We start from the raw sequence: 21133 nt of genomic DNA, 5'->3' as shown, positions 1-21133 counted from the left end.
GTGTGTGTTTGTATGCAAGTTTGCATGTGTTTTGTGTGTGTGTGCATTTACAACTGGCCCCAAACCACATAAAGCTATGACTAATAGCACACTCAGGCTGTACTTTCTAACATCTTCCGGAAAGTACACAAGAATGCACATGAGCAGAAGCCTCCAGGGAAAGTGAACATTACCGTTAGTCCAGCTATGGGTGAGTGAGGGGCTTGAGGAACCAATTATTTGTCTGGTTCTGGCTAAAGGAAGCTGTTATTTTAAGGTTAGTGAGCAAGACCTCTTCGTTTCTGGCTCATCATGACATGACTAAAAAACAAAAGCTCTAGATACGGAAAGGATGGTGATGTAAATATGAAAGAGCTCAGGAACACAGGGGATCAGGGGATCAGGGAAAGGTGCTCTTTTGCCAACCTTTTCGTCCTGTTTCTTGGGGCAAAACTGTATTCCTACATCTGCTTCCCAGATGAGGATTTATTATCAGTTCAACAGACATGCTCCTGATGGAGGAAGAGCTCCTCTGAACTGAGTTTGTAAATTATACCAGCCTATTTTTAAAACAACCTTTTTTGCTGGAAGTGTCTCGTGCCCTACCCACATATGCCCCACGATACTGTGCGTGAGCTGTAAGTGTTCACATCATGACTGCAGGCATATCATTTTCCCGTCATTATCAACAGTATCATGCCACCTGCATGAAGCCAGGTCTAATGTAAGAGAAAACCATTTTTTTCCTTCAGTCGTTTAAGGTAGCTGAAACAATCTCCACTGGTGACAAACGGCTTCCCTTAAAAATACTCTGTTGTGCACTCTCTCCATATGCTGCCCTGATGACGGTCTGCAAGTAGTGATTTCATTACAGCAGGAGGCCAACTGGCAGCGTCCTAAGGACCGGAGCTGGCCGTCTGGACCGAGCAGGCTAGACATAGCACAACCAGACAACCTCTTAAGCCCGTCACTATGTCCGGCTTTACTAACCCTTAGCCAAGGCACCTCTTGGGTCCCATATACCACAAACACTATTTTTTACTTTTTCTTTTTCCTTTTTTCTTGTGGGTGCAGCATTGCATAGCGGGGCAAACAGAAGCACAGGCCATGACAGTGAAAAGGTGTTACTTGCTGCCGTGGAAGTCCCAAATCGTTTTCCCAGACACAGGATAGCAGAAGTGCACTAAAAGCCGAGAACAGCGTGGGTGAAGCGTGGCACACTGGAGCTAAGGTAAAGTAACTTTCATTCTTCTCTGTGGATTTCGTTTAAGTGTTTAAAGGTCCCAAAATTGCATAAATATTCATGTACGCAAACTTTCAAGTGTGCTGACTGGTTGACTCATGAAAATCTCTGAGCTGGCAGCTCAGGGCAACTGCACTTTCCAATGGCCTGAGGAAGAGAATGCAGATAAAACCAGCAGAACATTTTAATTTGCACAGAGGCAGCACTCCATACTTGTTAATGTGGGATTGGCACCCTCCAGCAATTTGACACTGACCTCATATTACTTTTGTCCTGTTGGTAAGTTCAACAGCATTACAGAACTATGCTCTGATATCTGAGACAAAAATCCAGACTCACTCCCCACAGGAGGCAGTAGGTTCACTTCTGGAATTTACACCAGGATTGTTAATATACCGTGCAATATGACTTGACACAGTAGACATTAAATTTGATCATGATCTCGACTAATCAAAACAGCTGTTTTAGACCAATCTTAGCTTACCTGGTAGTGATGGTAAAATGAATAACTGGTCTCAGAAAGGTCAAGGGTTCAAGTCCCACACTCCTATAGTCAGATTTTCCATCTTAGTCCATTTGGCAGAAGTTCTTGTCCAGAGAGACTTACATATTTATCAGAATGACAGTATGTGTGTTCACTGGGAAATGATCTTGTCATCACCTTTCTTGACCGGCCCTACCACGTAAGCTACTAAATATTTACCATGATATTGGTCACTTTAAATGCAAAACATGAAAGAAAATTTAAAAGCCTTGCTCATCCTGGTTGTCAGAATAATTCTTTGTGACAACAATCCACACTTGACCACAACGAAATGTAATCACAGCTAATATGTCTTAGTAGTACCACTTTCTGCATCCAATTTATGCAGTGGCTCGTGTGAAGATCAGTACCACCTGTTTTCAGAGGAATTAGTCAGCCCTCAGAGAGATGCTCTGACTCCTTGGCTTCCCAGAATACGGGGCTCAAATCCCATGTCTGGCCATAATTCTAAAAACAAGAAGGTGCTGGTTACAGGCCTGTGATTCAGCCTGAATAAATTGCTCACTGAGAGCAAATCAAAGTTAACATGTGCATGGCAACTGCACACTTTAAACAGAAGCCTTGGATTAATTAAAAAACAGACTAATTGCAAAGAGCTGTATGAAGAGAGAGTGCTGAAGATTTACAAATGAAGACCTGATTCACTAAAGATTTATAAACTTCACAGACTGAATTCTGTGACACTACCAAATTATTTTTAATTGATCATTAAAGGGCTTTAGCCATGACAGAACATAACATCTGAAAAATCAATGGAAATCAAGTATATGTTTGAAAGCATTTGCAGGGCTGTTATGAATAAGCCAAACTGGCAGAACATATGCGCTATACAAAAACAGCATCTATTATGTCCTTCCAGGATTAGAAAGCTTTTGGGATCAAGCCAACACAGGACACGCTACAATGAAAAATAAAGCCCCACCATTATCTAGATGAAGTGTCATGTTATATTTATACGGCCAAACACGTACATCCTCTCAGCATTTAACATTACGAGGCTCAAGCCACAACAAAACCTCCCAAAAGAGTTGCCATGGGCAACTGAAAGGACGCGTAGTCAAACAGAAGCATTCAAACTGCTTGCAGGTACTGGGAGCTGTTTTCACAATGGTTCCAAATGGACCTGGAACGCTGTGAGAGCAGTGGGACAACGAATGGGAGGAGTAAGTCTTTGAGGAGTAAGTCTTTAAGGAGTATGTCTTGAGGTGTAAGTCTTTGAGGAGTAAGTCTTTAAGGAGTATGTCTTGAGGTGTAAGTCTTTGAGGAGTAAGTCTTTAAGGAGTATGTCTTGAGGTGTAAGTCTTGAGGAGTAAGTCTCTAAGGAGTATGTCTTGAGGTGTAAGTCTTGAGGAGTAAGTCTTTAAGGAGTAAGACTATGAGAAGAAAATCTTTGAGGAGTATGTCTTGAGGAGTAAGTCTTAAGGAGCGAGTCTCGAGGATTAAGTCTTTAAGGAGTAAGTCTTGAGAAGTAAGTCTTTGAGGAGTAAGAGAAGGACTTTGAGGAGTCTTTGATATATATATGTGTGTGTGTGTGTGTGTGTCTGTGTGTGTGTGTGTGTGTATATGATATGTGTGTGTGTGTGTGTGTGTGTGTGTGTGTGTGTGTGTGTGTGTGTGTGTGTGTGTGTGTGTGTGTGTGTGTGTGTGTGTGTGTGTGTATTTTTTTTGTCAATACACTTTTTCACTGCAAATTCTGAATGGTAGCACATCTTTTCTCTCTTATAAGTGATACTCATGTTGATACAAGTTTTGTTTTGTGTTTCATTTGCTGTAGGTTCTCCAGACCCCCTTAGAAAATCCAAGGATATTATGTTAATATGAAGATCAGTTTTTATGTCTTATTCTGCTCATCAAAACGCATTTAATCTGCACACCTGTCATCTGCATGGCATATGTCTCACACTGTAGTCAACTACAATATATGAAATGATAATCTACTCAATCTCAATCTAGTATACTTATAAATGTGTGACTGTATTTTATTTAGATAGCAGGCGATTCATGCTCATAAGTCTTTACTATCAGTCAATGTTACTGTCAAGGTTGAGAGTGGTCCACCAACAAAATATCCATCCAGAATGAGATGAAACAAATATTTGCATGTGCATATTAATTGAACTCATGTCACAGTGCACACCAAAGTTGATCAAAAGCCATCAAAATGTCATCAATAACTCCAATCACTCACTCAATTCAAATTAATAAACTTTTCCATCTCTATACTCAGTGATCCAACTCCAGCACATCTGCATTAGTTTAAGTCCAAAAGTTCCATTTATGTCCAAAGTTTGTGGTTTATCAAATGGGGCCTACTAGTGGACTGAGAGAAACATTAATACGTCATAAAGTAACTACAACATCTATCTACCAACCCTTAAAGTGCAATTAATTAATCGTGGGTTATAATATATAAAATAAATAAACAAGTAGACAAAAAAGACATCCAGTTGACCAAAGGGAATGACATCCCTGATGACCCATGACTGAATATCAGAGAGGACTCATCGCAAAGACTCTGTAAGCCCATGTAAACCCAGACATGAGTATCTGAGTGTTTGGGGAAGGTTTCACTGGTCCAGCAGTGACAGCACAGATGTTACAGGGCCCAAAAATCTGTCAGACCCTGACTCTGACTGCAAGTTACTTTATGTTTCTAAGAAACTATAATAATATTTTCCTTTTCTCTTGCATCGTCTTTTCATGACTTGTGTATTCTCTGGTTCTTCACACACAGGAGAGAAGATAAGAAACTATATAGTATTTTTGTTCATTAGTGTATTCTATAATGTCCTGTATAAGGGAGAGGAGATGAATGAGAGACTTACGCTGCTGCTTGGGGCACCCTGGTGGGTAAAGGGCGCTGAATCTGGGTTCTGGTGTTGGTGTTGATCGCTTGCCTCTCGGTGGGTCTCCTGCGGACTGGCAGCCGTTGGCCGGATTCGCCGCCGGACTGGACGGGGGTCAACACTCTGGATGTCCCTGTGCGGATGTAGACCTGCTCGGGCGAGACCTCCTCACAGCGAGCTCCCTGGAAGCCCGAGCGACACACACAGGTGTGGGGGCGGCTGCAGGAGCCCCGGTTCTGACAAGGCGGCTGGCAATCCGCTACAGGAAGAAACAAACACACCGCGTAGTTAGTAACAAACACACAGCGTAGTTAGTAACAAACACACAGCGTAGTTAGTAACAAACACACAGCGTAGTTAGTGGCAGACCAACTTGTAGCCATGAAACAGAAATGTTAAAAAATGATCACTTACTGACAGGAACATTTTCATAACATAGACAGACCGTCTATGTCATGATCTATGTTCTATGATCTGCCAAATGAATTTTTCTCTCAACATTAGTTGTTATTTCAGGTTCTATCCAGCTAGCTCTTCCCTGTCATAAAACACAACCTAACGTGAAGGGTGTGGTGAGGACATGCTTCTTCAGAGACACCTAAGCTGCACAGGACAGCTGAACACATTCGGAGGAATGCTAATTGCCTTCATCAGCAAGCACAAACATACACAGACATCCAAAGTTGGCTAACGCCACTGCGAATGACAAGGGAAAGAGTAATACCATCCCTCCCACCCAGACAGCAGCACCAACTTTTCTCCCTTGGACTCCTGTTCACAGGTGGTGGAGCTATTATCGGGGCTCAATCCTGCAAACCCATGATGACAAGGCAAATGCTTTTCTGTCTTGTCTTGGGCAACATCCCCTCAAATCAAATTACCACAGCATTAAATGACAGATGAATTATCACGACACGCACCTCATTAATTCTTTGAGAAGAATTGCAAAATGGCTCCAATTTAACAGGGATTAGAAAAAATTACATCCCTTTGTGCAGATATCTCAAACCCTATTCAAATACAACAGTAGACATTTCATTTTGACTTACACTTTACAAAAAATATTTATCAACTGTCTGAGAATACAGAGCGAGCGTGAGGTAACCCCATGGGCATGGCTGGCAGAAAAACAATCCATGCACTCTGCAAGCGGCCGTCTGACTGCTACATCTACGCGGACTGGCACGCAAACCAAATAAGGCTCTCTTCTGACAAGGCTATATGAACGAGCTGGCACCGGCAAATTTATAGCACTGTCCTCAAACAATAAATCAGGCCACCGCTCTGTGGCTGCTAAAGCAAACAGCGACACTTTGTCAACAAATGTAGGAATGCTATTGACACAGATGCCAGGGACACTAATAGATTACACACAGGAAAGCTTCCTGCCCATATTCTGGCACAGTGCTGTGGCGGGCTCCCTGCTCCAATGCCTGGACCAGCCACTGTGTTTCCTGTTATTGTGACGTGGTCCATGGACTAGAGTCCAGGGCTGCCCTGCAATGGAGAGCAAGACCCAGAGATGCAATCACAGAATCGTTTTATTTTTTTATTTTTTTATACTGCCTGAACCCAGGACTTACTGATCTTACATCTTCATAAGAGCCTAAGTGCAGTCATGGTCATAAAACAATGGGTGGTGTTGATTTTAGCTCTGAAAAATATAAAGAGCCACCATTGTTTCACCACTGTTGCTGTCATGCAGATTTGCCAAGCACATCATTAAAACAAACGGCTCCACGCTGCATTCACTTCACAAAAAAATCCCACAACCGTCGCATAGCAGTAGTACAAAAAAACACAACATTTGTGATGAAAGATGAAATGGAGCATTTTTCTGCATGGCCACTGTCAAAGCAATTATTGTGCAGACAGTATATCCAGTCCTGGGTGGGGAGGAGAGGAGGGGCGGCGGTCCAATAGGCAGCAGGACGCACTCACTCACTCCATTGTGACATCCCTCCTTTATGATGTCATGGCAGTGAACGGACCCTTTATTCACGCTTTCTGATGGCCGGCATTATTTCATATTCATGCTGCGACTTGGTGTCACAGAATAAAAGTCACACTGACACACAATGCACACTGTTTTACTGACGTGCTTATTTTTTTAGCCCATTCACACTACTCACTTTTTCAACAAGAGAGCAGAGGGCATATGGAGTAGAAAGGCATTATTTATAGTGAAATTAACAGCTTGTCTAGACTGTCTTCGGATTAGACGACTCTCAGAAGACTCTCATGGAGGGTGACAAGTCAACAACAGGTTAAGCAGTCCTAGTGCTGTCCTCATCTGGGACCTGTAAAAATCATGACAAATGGTCCCAGCAGTATGTGTGTGCATAACGATGTCTGCGTCTGGATGCTGTTGCTTAGATATTAAACATAAACTGCTGGTACATTTGACCTCCATCTTTTTTTACAGGATACTGTAATGTTAATCAATATTTACCACTACCAATTGAACATTTATACTATGACATTTTAACTTGTGACTTATTTATCACAAACAATGACGACTGGCCTCATTCAGCCTTTGACACAATACTTAAAGAAAGTGAACACATAAAAAAATGAATAAAATTTTATCATTCCTTCTCATAGCTGAGGCAAACTGCTAGAGCTAAGTAGAATGGTAGATGTTTAACCTAAACATATCTTCACATTGGAATGTTATTACTAGATACAGTAATTAGCCCAGAAAGGGGATAGTTTTAATGAGCAGAGTTCCTTCTTTTATAAGGACATGGAAAACGAAAAACATGTTTTTTTTATAAAAAATATTTTAAAATTCATAAATGGTTACTGGCTATTGGGAAAAAAACATGAATGGTATTATAGTGGCTATAGTAAGAGACTATGTGTCATATCTAACATGAAAACAGGATTACAGTAACATACAGCATGCCTAACCCATGACACTGGGTACCAAACCTATTTTTCAATCACACGAACCTGATGAAGAATGGTTTGTGCTAGTTTTCACCCTGTTATCCTGGTGTGTAAGGCATACTGTTCTGTGCTACACCCAAAACCCTGAAGCAGCACTCTTGGGAGAGCTCCATGCAGTAAGAACCATTTCCATCTGGCAATGGGGCGGAGCCGTGCATGTAAATGATGAGTGGCTGTGCAGAGGAAGCTGCTGTAGGTAGAGAGCATGGTTAAAATGCCAGTAACCAGACCACTGTGTTCATGTTTGGAATCACTACAACTTAGCCATCAAAAGACATTTAACAAACAAATGTGTGAACTTTCAACATGTCTTTCCAAAACATTGTAAAAGCTGACCTTTACTGATGGCATTGAGTAACTAAAACCACTGCATATTTAACAAGAGACAAGTCTGTGGGAATTCAATGCTGTATGTGGTAGGTAACTTGAAATTACTATAACTATGATTCATCTACAAATTGGTGGTGAAACTACCCAAATAATCGCCTCATACATGTTAGAGGGGAGAGGAAAAAAGTAGCAATCCTTTATCTAACTGAGAACGAGCCATTGGCCTGACCAGGGTAACGATGGTTTCTTGCTATGGTGTGTATTAATTTCAGGCCCAGCCTGATGGCCCATAAAACTCTCCAGTCTGTCAGAAAGAGTTATGCCCCTGAGCAGTGAACTGTGAAAGCCCTACGCTATCCCACCCAGGCCTAGTAAAGAACAGAAAAGGCTCCATGACTGTCTGTGCAGCAAATTACCTCATTCCCAACTCAATACCCTTACAAGAAATGCTCCATCGCTCCATGTAGAGGGAGTGTCTTCTGCAATGCATTCAAACATTCAAAGGTATAAATGGTAGGTATGCATTCAAAGGTATATATACAGTATATACTGTATTATATATATATATATAAACCATTTATACCTTTATATTACTTTCAGACCCCAAATAATTGTTTTTTTAAGGCTTTGTGAGTGCTACGTGTATGCGTGTGTATTTGTAATTCACTGGGACATCCTTCATCAGTTTTGTCCAGGGACACGGTGATCATGTGCTCATTCACTGCTGCTTGATGAATATCCAGCTGGTAGACACATGGTGAGGTGCAAAGGAGCTGTTAAAAATGTACTTTGCTTCTTTCTTCCCACTGCTCCTTCCCTTTCTCTCTCTCTCTGTCTCTCTCTCTCTCTCTCTCTCTCTCTCTCTCTCTCACCCACACAACATCTGACAAATCCCAACTCATAGCTTAATACTAGTATGCTATTTCACAGGTTTGTTTTATAGTGCCTGTTTGGATTATTAATCTCATTTTCTCTGCATGAGTTTAATACAATTGTGCATTATTACACTTAACTAAACCAGATCTTTGTAAAAATGTTGCTATGTAACACCACAGTAAGGAAACCTCCTGATTAACTCCATTCCTCTTCCAATCTAAAATCATTTTTTTATATTAAGTACACACAATCACTCAAACCAAAGCTGCTTTGTTAAGGTTGATATAACTATTACCATTCTAGCTACCTACTTACATAAATATTTGCAATATTTCTTTCTTGCAGAATTCAGAATTCTGGAATAACCCAACAGTCAAAGAAAGTTTGGATGTAATCAAACACTAAAAAGTAAAACTGGTTTTGGTGTTAATCTGTAATGATACAAAGGACAACATTTGCATGTGTACATTTATGCTTGCTTTCAAATCTTAGGCCTGAGAAACTCAACTCTCAACTCCTCTGTGTGCTATATTCATGATAAAATAGCATAACTTGCTGAAGCATTGCAAACATCACAGAATACACTGTGGGAATTCTTCACACATTTAGTGCCAATTCTACATCCTGTTTGTGAGCAGCAAATAATGTTTTGTAAACCAAATAATGAGAACACTCACTGTCAGGAGGAGGAACAGAATAAGTTACAACATGGCAACATCAGCCTGAAAATTAATACTGAACAAATCCTGAAACAGAAACTTGCATTCCATACAGTATTCCAAAACCACATGGAAGCAAATGCTGAAATTATACAAAATGAGACTGAATTTAATACTACTTGTGAAAGTCTGCAACCGTATGTTACTAGCCAACATATCATTTAGCAAATAAGACACAAATTAGAAATTATTAAATTATATACTTCTTATGCCAAAGAAGAACTTTACAGAAGTTAGCCAATATGTGAGGTGCAGTCCAAGATGCTATCAAAGCCAAAACTTCAGTTACCACTGGCCGTTAAGTGAGCTGTTATCTGTGGACAGAAGCTGTTGAAAGTGTCACGTTCTACTGACATGGAGAGGTTTGACATTATGCCTAGTTGTAATCAAATCTCTCTGTCTACTCTACGCACAGCAGTAAAGAGGAATAATACCTTTGCTCTGATTCAGTCACATTAATATTGCAAATAACTACAGGACTATTTATTGCTGTTTATAAATAAATCCTGAAACAAGTAATAATTTGGTGAATTTAAAGTGAGGTCAAAAGATTGATCTGGTTTTAATTGGACATGAAAAACTAACAGGATGATGTTGATTGATCACAGGATGATGTCCATTGATCAACTAATGACCAGATGGTCTTGAAGTTCTAGGAAACAAAATAAATATAAGCTATATTCTTAATTATTGATTCACATTGAAGCTATTTATTTACCACACAAATTATAAACTGAAAATAAAATAGGAATAAAAACAACTTTTCTCAAGCATAGGTTATCACTATCGCAATTTGAGTAAAACATCCTCACAATAAATGAAAAACAAACTTCTGAATACAACTATCAAAATTATTATCATTCTCCCACCTATATTATGCCTGCAAACACTAAATCTGGGAATATAGTGCCTGAAAATAAGTGTTATCCTTTAATGTTTGCGATACCTTCCTAAACAGGACTTCAAAGTGTACAGAAACCTCCCAATGTCTTACTTCATCCTGGATCACAAGGCACCTATTTGCTGTAAAAATGTGGCATGCCTGTTTCTCTCTTTGTGCCTGTGGCTAACATTAGTTTTTGACATGCATGAGCTCTGTCCTAACATGAATTATAGAGGTTTATAATACTTTCTGCCATCCAAAACTTTAGACATCAGATACTCACTAATGGTAAAGGACTGTCACTGACAGTTCTAATGTGAAACGTGTGACTCCCTCTTACAGAACTCTGCGAGATGTACAGTAACCCCTCTACACAGCTTTCTCTGTTGCTCTCCACTACTCAGTGTGTTTACTCTAGTGGCTTGCCTCCCTTGCTAATCTCTTCAGACTGTCATGGCTGCTGCCAGTTTGTGGTAAGTATGCATGTGTGTGAAAAGAAAAAAGTAATGGTTGACTGTACATACATTTATATCCACTTGAGATTTGAGCAGCATGAGGATATATGTTTGATAAAGACTGCAAAACACTTCTGTAAGTCACTGTGAACTAGGGCATCTGCCAAATGCTGTAAATGTAAATATAAATGTAAATGTAAGCTACAGTTGTGGACAGACATTTACACACACTGATCATGGACATGAATGTCATGGCAATGTTGGGCTTTCAAATGTATCTTTGAACTTTTTGTGTTTTTATTCTGGGCCATTGTGAATGTATATCATCTTTAATAACAAAAAAAAAACAATCATCTGCAAGTGTTAATTTTGGGGGGTTGTCCACAATCTACACAGGGTCAAAATTTTACATGTAAGGTCAAAACATACATCCACTTATTAGTCATGATTACTATTAATTTATTAATAAATTAATCATTCATTATAAATGTACGTGTGCTGCCTGAAAAAGGTTTTGTTTGACAGCACTCATTGGAACGATCTGCATACAACATAATAGTGCAAGGTACAAGTGCAAGTTCAGATCTGAGAAAGATCAAGAATGAGTCAAGAAGGTGTCTTGAAACCACTTCCAAACAACTAGATTCCAAGATCATCGCTTCAAACAATTGTATGTAGTTTTAGAGGGATCTAGCCACTTTTTCAAGGTCTGGAAGAAGACCCAGACAGTCGCCCACAGCAGAGAGGAAACTGGTCAAGACGTTTACCAAGGCCAAGTTTGACAAGTTTGACAGCCAATCGAGTTTTTATTATTCATGTAATAAGAGGCTGGCATCCAAGAAAGAAGCCCTACTCCAAAATTGATGGAGGATGGTCAGATGAGACAAAGTTTAAATTCTGTGGCTTCAATGACCAGAATTATGTTGGAAGGAGTGAAGGTGGAGCATTTTACCTACTGTTAAGCATCGCGGTGATAGCATCATACTCTGGAGCTATTTGGAGCTATTTTGAGCTATTTTGCTGGCAGTAGGACTGGTACAAAAGTCAATGGAATAATGAAGACGTCACACAATCAAACACTTGGACAAAATTGGGTATTCCAACAGGACAATGACCATTAACACCTCAAAGCTGATTACAGAATGGAATAAAACTGACTAACAAAGCTTTTGGAATGGTTATCACAAAGTCCTCACCTCAGCCCTATTGAAATTATATGCTTAAAGTCAGGTCCATACCAGGAAACCAAACAATTACATTTAAATTTACCAAGAAGAATGTACATATAACAACTAGATTTTTGCCAGAAGCTTGTTAATGGCTACCAAAAGTGTCTGGTCAAGGTGCAACTTGCTAAGGCACATATAGCTAATCAAATATATGCTGTGTTTTTACCGTACTGACTTCAGACAAGCCAAAAACAGTTGTGCACCATATTTTTTTTTCTATTAAAAGATGTCTGCTAAATTCTCATTTTGCCCCATCCACTTCAGAGGAATAATTTAAGGTTGAACCAATGGTCTGGAATGGAAGACCTCACACTGGAAATGCTATATGTATAAAAACATCAAGAAGGGCTTCCAGCATGAGGGCTTCCTTTCCAGGTCAGGCATTATGGAACCAGTAATGACCCCTGACCTGGGACCTGGGTCTTGGTGTGGGCCTCTGGTCAGCTGGGTAAGGTGTGGTCACACCTGGGTGAGGGCCAAGGACTAAAGAGAACCAGATGTAGAAAGAAGAACGATGCTGCCAGGCATCTGTTGATGTATTCATGCAAATATCTTTAGAAAGAATCTGCTACTTTTTCTGTTTGCCTGTTTCTTGAAAGTGCCTGGCCTACTTAAATGTATTTCACATTACTGTGTGTTCATCTTCACTGGAACTTGTGAATGAGCAGCAAAGAGAGAGACATTTAACCAACAGATAGTCACCAAGTAAACCAAAGTTCTAAATTACACATTTATGTAGGATGTAAGTGAAAAGTGAATATTTAAAGTGTGTGAGTGTGTGTGTGTGTGTGTGTGTGTGTGTGTGTGTGTGTGTGTGTGTGTGTGTGTGTGTGTGTGTGTGTGTGTGTGTGTGTGTGTGCATGCGTGCGTGCGTGTGTGTGTGTGTGTTAAAATCAACAGCTGTTAGAGAAGTGGTCTCTAACAGCACATCAATTATTTTTAAGGTTGTCACTCCATAAGCACCATGTCATAGTAAAGGAAATGCACGCTGTTAACTGTTTATTTATTTGTACTCACAGTTCAAATCCATGGGAAACAAATGTAATAAGAGACAGTAATCAATAAAGAGAAAAGGCTTGACTTCTTAAAACCCTTTACTGCACTTCAATGGCACTCAAATGTCCACAATAAGAAATGTTTTGTGCAGTTTAGACCCCTGAATAATTTTAGACCAGAATTCCCAGATCCTGTCCTGCAACAGCTTGGTGCCATACAGTTCAATTCAGGCTTTGACAGTTATCTGATTATGTGAATCTGACATAGTACATTTCCAAGGAGAGGTAGTGTGGTAACAGTACTGAGGTCAAACAGCACTAGGTGGTTTTTAGTCCCAAACTATGGAAACTTCCTAAAAGCCAAAGGGGCAATTACGTTTAGAAAGTGGAGCAACACTTCAAAGTTGTTAACATTCTGTTGCAATTGTGCTAGCGAAAAAAATTGAAAAAGTGGACCATTATTCACCCCTTCTTCAACATGATCTGCCTTTTAGCTTTTTAATTGCCTGGCAATTAAGGTATCCAATATTGCTTTGGTCAAATAAAAAAGTGGAGCTGCACCCATAATTAAGAGCCTGTGTCAGAGTAGCTGTGTGAACCAGATGCTGAGAGCTGGAAATTGATGCCCTAGGAAGAGCACCATGTAAAACATGAAAACAGACCTACTTCTTATGGTAGGCCTACTGTACCAACCCTAGCATAACAGGACAAAGGACATCTGTATGAACAGGCCAGCTTTATAACGCTGGGTTTAAGAACACTACGGTATACAACTCTTCAATATTTCAAAAGACCGGCAGATCTGAATATCTGTAGGCATACAGAATCCGGTGTATGGATAAATTACAGTGGCGGTTGTGTTGCATAATGGTATAATGTAAATAAATTCATCCCTTTCAAATCTAATGTCAGTACTGAGTTATGAGCTGAATCTCAAGGGGCTTTAGGCATCCACAAGAATGTTTGGGGTAAACAACGATCTCATAACACAGATGAGAAACATTCATAAGCAAATCTGCAATTCTGACAATGCACAAATTTACATTCTTTATACTACATGCAGCTGAAAACATTCGGTAAAGTCAGAGAGATACAAGCCTACACACAAACTCACATATCAAAAACATGTTTACTTGTATTCTTTCTTTGGGAGAATGCAACACTACAATGCAGATAACATGAGAGCACCACTTACGTTTGATGCAGCGGTTTGTCCCAGGTGCGACAGCCCATCCTGAACAGCACTGCTGACCTCCACACACGTGTGGCCTGCAGGAGGAAACCAAAACTATGTGCTTACTGAGACCATGACATGCAGTATGGTATTTCCACACTTCCTATGATAACGAAGTTTAAAAAACCCAGTTCGATGCTTTGCCAAAGACTTCAGCATCCTAGAGATTTTCATGAACCGAGCCATTATGGTTTCTGCTTGCTCTAATGTGGTTAGGCACACCTTAGAGAATTTCACTTAAATTGTATTTGATGCAATAATATTTTCAAGCAGTTTGCTAAACTCTAGCTAGTGCTGTGGTTCCATACAGCCTGCCTCTCTTTATGCATGGGGAGCCATGTGAAAACAAATCCTAAGGTTATCTGAAATGCTCAGGGACACTGCAGCAGCAGTGGATACGAAAAGCGCCCTGTGCCGTGCATAAATCTCCCCTCAAATGAAGGATGACAAGTTTAATACTGTAACTAAATTCCTGGCATATCTTTGTCTACAAACACAACTCTCCTTGGCTTAACTGACTGCTCACAGCACAGCAAAAGATGCAAGTATGACTTAAGAGTAACTAAAATGTCAGAGTCGTGACCTCAGACATTAGTGTTGTGCGTAGCCATAAGTAAACATAATAGGGAAGATTTACTGAAATACAGCCTTTAAAACTGGCCTTAGCTTATCATAATCAACTTTTATCAACATAAAATTATCCCTGTTCTTATCAAAATGCTGATTACATGACTTTTGATTTAATAATACATAATATTCAGATTCACAGTACTGATTACATATTAGGTTAAAGGTTTAAGGTTTTTAGGCTATTCATTGTGCCTGAACTAATGATGTATTCAAGTGATTGTGTTTAGACAGTAAGGACACATGAGGTATTAAATTGAAAGCACTGATTTATGTGAAGCTATGTGAAACATGTGTGACCTCATGGTTAATGTGAGGCTTAAATGCATTTATATGATTAATATTGTGAACTACTGTTTGCACAGTATATGCAATATATTTTTATATATTAAATATATAAAAAATATAGCACCTTTTCATAAGCTGATACATGGATTATAGAAAAAACATTGGCTTCATGATACATCTGATACACATGATGCATTGATGATGTAAATACAATGATGAGACCTGCGCTTCAAAGCTTTGCTGACAGAATAAGAGTGTGAGCTCCTTTTGAATATTTCCCAAGCCAAACTATGAGGCAGAAAAAAGTGAATCAGAGAACAGAGATGTCATCCAAATGTCATTTTACAATGAACTGAATGCTTTGTAACATATAAGATTTGGCGTAAATACAGCTGAAATGCCATATTTTGTCCACAGTAATAAAAATCTCACTAGGTTATGTCCTTACAACACTGCTGTGTAGTAAGGTGGAATAGTGACGTATGTTTTCTAATCATGACCTACAAGTATCAGCAGATGTTCCACCAACTATAGTTGGACTCTGTTTTACTCATTTATAAATCAGTTTAAAGAAATTGACTGTATAAATTACACCGTTCCAATACCTCTTGTATCAATATGACACACAGTTAATGTAGCATTTTTTTGTGTTGGTAACTCAATCTGAGCTTATAAGGAATGCCATACTTATTTTATAAACAATACTTCTCCCTCATCTGTACACTTTGTCTATGTGATGAAAACAAATGAAGTCAACATGTGAAGCTTCATTTAGTGAGAAGTGAGAGGTTTAATGGAAACTACCGATGGTTCTGTTTAGTGTTAAAATATGGTAAAAAGAATGTTGAGTGGTTTTCAACATTGAGAGATGGCCATCAGAGAAACAGGTGTTTCTGATCACAAACTGAATCTGCAAATGGGTGCCAGGGCTTTGAGGGAGAACCACATGGCTATACGCTATGTGTATCCACAGTAACACACACATACACACACACACACACACACACACACACACACACACACACACACACACAGATGCACATTCTTACTGCACATAGTCTCACTCTCTCTCTCACGGTTGTTCTCATACACCCACACAAGCACACATACATGTGCATCACCAGGAATACAGCATGAATAATCTCACAATAGCTTCAACGTGGGTTACAACTTTCCCAAAACAACAGACACACACCAAAGGAATGTTGGTGGGTTAACATCAAAAGCTAATACCAGTAACACAAGTACAGCAAAATGCTTTTTCATTTTCCTGCATACCTCCTGACAAAATAACAAATACAAAGGCAGCAACATTTCAGAAGAAGAATACAGTGGAATGAATGAAATGAAATCCTCTTGAACTGAGCCCAAATGTTTTGAATTGCTCTCATCATGACACAAGGCAGCATCAGTGGACAAAAGCCCACACAATAACTGGGTAATGGCACCTTGTGGTAATTAATTATGACAGAAATTACCTTTTGGACAAGAACTAGAAAAAAAAGGACTTGGTGCAGTTGAACAATGCAAACAAATCCCACTCATATATTACTTAGGCCTGTCAAGTGTACATAGCCTATCTAATGTGAAGGGAATGCTTTAGTCATGGCTGAGGAGTCATTCTTCCCATTGGTTTATTATAGATCATATCGACCAAAGCCTAATTAACATTTTGGCTAGTGCAAGTTTCCCCCTCAAATTTAAACTGTTCATTAACTGTTGTTCTACACATTACGTGTTTGCCAACGTATAAGTATTATACAGGTACATACAAAGAAAAATAACCATTATGTATGTAGTAATTAGGTGCATTGGAAGATAAATAGTAATTGTGTGGTCGTTCAGGTCATTGATTGTCAGTAAGGTATTTATGCACCTAAAGATCACTGTCTGAATCTTACCCAACAAGTCGCTTGGTGTTTGTAGATTTATTCTCTTGATGCCCAGATGTGATTTTTTTGGTTGCGGTGCGACCTCTCTGAGAGGGAAGAGTCCTGTGAATCTGTCTGGCTGACCTACTGCGTCTACCTGCGGGATCCCTGCCATCTCCGTTCCTCGGGCTATTAACAGTGTCGGCGGTTGTCACTTCGGTCGCGGCATCTGGAGTCTCCGACTCGGCCACAGATCCGTTCCTCGCTCGCGCTTGTAATCGTTGGAACACGGCGCGAGCGGTGGCAGCCTCGTGCCGGCCACCTGCGTGCGCCAAACGACTGTCGCACATCTGCACGAGCGAAATGCCCACGGAGACAAAGGCTAAAATCCACAGGAGGTCCATTATTTAGGCGAGACAGCTGTCGACGTTATGTTATTAATCCGATAACACTAAAGTTTGAATTTAAAAAATATTTTAAATTAACCGAAAACCAAACGGCTCCACCACAAATTTAAGTCTGCGACACAAGCTGTGGTTTCAAAAATCGCGAAAAATTTCCAAGGTTTTCGACAAATCTTGTGTTTTCCTTGTCATACTTCAAAGATAAACTTTTTACAAACAGTTATTAAATTGAACAATGTCTCATCACCAACTATGCTTCCAAAGTATGCGTATCAATACTTCATACGTTCAGTGAAATAATACTTAAGTAATACGTTTTTGACAGAATACAATCCACCCGAAACGTCTGTTATCGATCTCTCAAACAGTGGAGTAGCGGAGGCTTAAGAGTGCTCTGGTGCAGTTCTCACCAACTGTTCTAGTTTGAATTGTGCTTCCACTTTTCTGACCACCTCCTTGGATCTGAAGTCATCAGGAACTTTTAGGAGGGCTTGCATACGTTTTCACAGTTGGTAACTCCCCTCTCTGAAAGCAGCGTGTGTAAGAATAATGCCACGTGCATCCATAAAACTGTGTGTAAGAGACTACAGCACTGCAGAGACCATCATTAATTAAAGTGCACCACTAAGATGATAGCAGAAGCTTTTTGTTACAATATAATATAAACGCCAACCTTAGTTATACACATTTACTGTGACAGTGTAGGTATTTTTATAACTATTTTAAGAGAGAGTTAAGTCAGTGGTAGCACAGTAAATTTTGTTCTTTATTATTGCAAGTAATGTATAATCAGCCTTTTCCATTTAGCATAAATCATGGTACATTTTTTCTTTGTCTAACAGAATGCTTGGAAAGCTTGCTTTATACATCATGCCCATCTTTCCCCATCTTTCCTCACTGTATCATTGCATTTCATCAACTGCCTGGAACAAACACTCTTCCAAATCCCTCTCAAGAGTCTAAACAATCCAGACATAACATGCAACTTCATCTTCTTCCAGCCACAAAACGTTTGGGTTTTAACTGCTGTGCTTCTCCAGGAGTGCACACCAAACCATGAGCGACTCCATGACACCCCAGTAGACTTTCCCCCAAAATGCACAAGGTCGAAGGTCCAAGGATCATTTGCATTGAACTGTACATTGACCCACCCTTCACAAATACAAAGGACACATACTTACACTTTTCATGAAACAGGAAGCGAGACTGATAAGATTATAGACAGGACAAAATAATAATCTGCACTGTAGAATAAGAACTGCAAACATTCCACTATGCAGAAAAACTGCGTGCAGTTCCATCATTTCCAAACCACTAATGGAAACAGTTGAAAATATGTTCACGGGATGGGCATCTCCAGTTCAGAAGTGCAGAACCTCTGGAAATGCAATGAGACAGAACATAACTACTGTAGAATCTCAGACAAAAGTACTACTCTCAGCTGTGCTTTCCTTAAAAGAATACATTTGCCAATTTGTTTTTTTGGATTAGGAATGAACAATATCTTCAGAGAAAAGACGTGCTTTACATTATGGTGACCAAAAAAGAGCTAAACCCCCCCCCCCCCCCCCCGAAAAGTAAAAAGTCAACAATAGATGCTCTGTTTTCCTACTGAATTAAAGACATGACATTTTGTCATTTGTATAATTCACTCCATGACATGTACAGATATTTTACATGTCAAATCCCTTCATACCAAGTAAGTTGTTGGAAAAGCATGGCGAGTGGACAAGCCCATTGATCCAGCTAACGACATATGACGGACGTGACGGACGTGCCAGTTTGACTCTTCCTGTCTGCTGCCGCGCAACAGCTCAGGACTCCCATCAGTCCTCCGTTTCCTCCTCTCACTGCATCTCAGCCCAGACATGCACAATCAGAGAAATGAGACGCTCTCATATTAGCAACCCTCTCCTTGCCCATGGGAAGGATATTTAGGTTTGGCTTGACACAGTTGTCTTTTGACTCTGGACAGCACTTGTTTCTGTTGCCTGATGAATGCAGGCTGTGGGACAGACCCCAGCACACACTCAGAACATCCATGATCATGTATGCTAGTTAGACTCCAATTAATTCCAATTTTTTTGCATTAGTTCGTTCGTTAAGGGTAATTTGAGTTACACACCCAATAACCTGTGCCAAAATATGAGCAAGACAATGAAGATGTTGATTGTTATTTTGGAAAAATTAGTCACTGTCTGTTGTGTTTGTATACACAGTTGTCCTGGAACTATATGCATTATGGTTTGGTATGGTTAGTTTTTAACCCCATAGAATACACTGAGCTGTACAACATGCCTTGACTGGGTACAGAAACTCCACTGCCTGCTAGCAGCCTGTGTGTATTATATCCATGGAGGGATATTTCTAAGCAGCAGTGAATTATGAAAGCAATGCCAATTTCTCACTATTTGCAGCATCTGGAATAACTCAGAACGGACACCAGGAGAATCCTTCTGGCACTCTAAATACAAAGAGCCTTTAGAAAACCAGGCCACTCCTATGAACATCTTACCAGAAAACAAAGTCAAAGCTCACAAGTCAACAAAACAATAAAGACAAAATGCAGCTCCCAAAATATCGATTATTCACAGGGGTACATGTGTAATCACATTATTCTGTAATTTATCTTATATATTCATGCCTTTATTAGTATTCTTCAATACTTATTATCTGTATTCTTAAAGGGATACAGTCTTGTATGTCTTATTACTGTCACTATCTTATTGTATGAGGTTAACAAAGAAATTGAACCCTAGCCATTAATGTTATCTTTTAAAATCAGATTAGACTGATGTTAAATTTCTGTTATTTTTTTTATATTGTATTTGTGTACCGGTCATTTGCATGTCCCTAGGATGATGCTACTGCTACTGTGTCTGTCTCCATAAACCTGGGAATATCAAGACCCTATGACCACAGCTTGTGTCTTGAAGTACTATTTATGCACACAAGACTTGACAACTGTTAACATGAAATTAGTTTAAAAGATGTATGAATGTAAGTCAAGAGTCAAGATATTTTGTCTTTACATGTCACTATAAAGGGGACCATTATTTGTAATAATCTGTCTATTTTTGTTGATTTTTCTTGGGAAAGATCTTTGGTTCTTTGCCTATGAATTTAATTTTGATTGTATGAGATACTTGACAATCATACGTGGTGTAATGTGGGCTTCGTGTAGCACTCAAGAGGCAAACAAACTTGCAGAGTAGAGCAGTTTTCGTGTGACAGGGATTTGCATACAACATCAAAATTGTTTTAGGTTAAGCGAGGACAGACAGACAACACAAGAACAGTGAGGCATTACATTACTAAGCTAACAGGAATACAGAGAACAACAGGAAACTGGACAAAACCATGAAGTACTAAAGACTTGACTAAACACCCTCGTCAGCAGCAGCAGTATTTTGTGTTGTTCTGTAGTGACATTGTGTTCTTCCCTCAGGTGGGTGTGGCCTGTTAGGGGATCCAACACCTGAGGGTCGTTTGTATGTCCATATACAGTATGTTGTGTTTTTGTACAAGTTGACTACTGGTTATTGTATACTTCATTTGGATTATGTCATTCATTTAGCATTGGTGTACTTCATTAAATCCTCCATCTTTCCTGAGACAGGCATGGTCGATTCGTTCTTTTTTTGCACTCCCTCGTCCA

General features: G+C 39.7%; 1 protein-coding gene across 1 annotated transcript in view; it reads right to left on the bottom strand.

Annotated features, from left to right (window-relative positions):
* LOC143480151 (latent-transforming growth factor beta-binding protein 2-like) overlaps positions 1-17925 on the bottom strand; it is a 92435-nt gene extending 74510 nt beyond the window's left edge. Inside the window, exons 1-3 of the mRNA XM_076977645.1 lie at positions 17102-17925; positions 14247-14320; positions 4592-4871 (exon numbers count right to left, since the gene is read on the bottom strand). Of these exons, the coding sequence (XP_076833760.1) occupies positions 4592-4871; positions 14247-14320; positions 17102-17475 (728 nt within the window). The 5' untranslated portion in view covers positions 17476-17925. The remainder of the gene's footprint in view (positions 1-4591; positions 4872-14246; positions 14321-17101) is intronic.
* Positions 17926-21133: the final 3208 nt, after the last annotated feature.

The sequence above is a fragment of the Brachyhypopomus gauderio genome, chromosome 17, assembly GCF_052324685.1.
Source record: "Brachyhypopomus gauderio isolate BG-103 chromosome 17, BGAUD_0.2, whole genome shotgun sequence".
Taxonomy (NCBI): Eukaryota; Metazoa; Chordata; class Actinopteri; order Gymnotiformes; family Hypopomidae; genus Brachyhypopomus; species Brachyhypopomus gauderio.
Note: the sequence above shows the minus strand (reverse complement) of the source record. Positions and strands in the feature narration are given on the sequence as shown.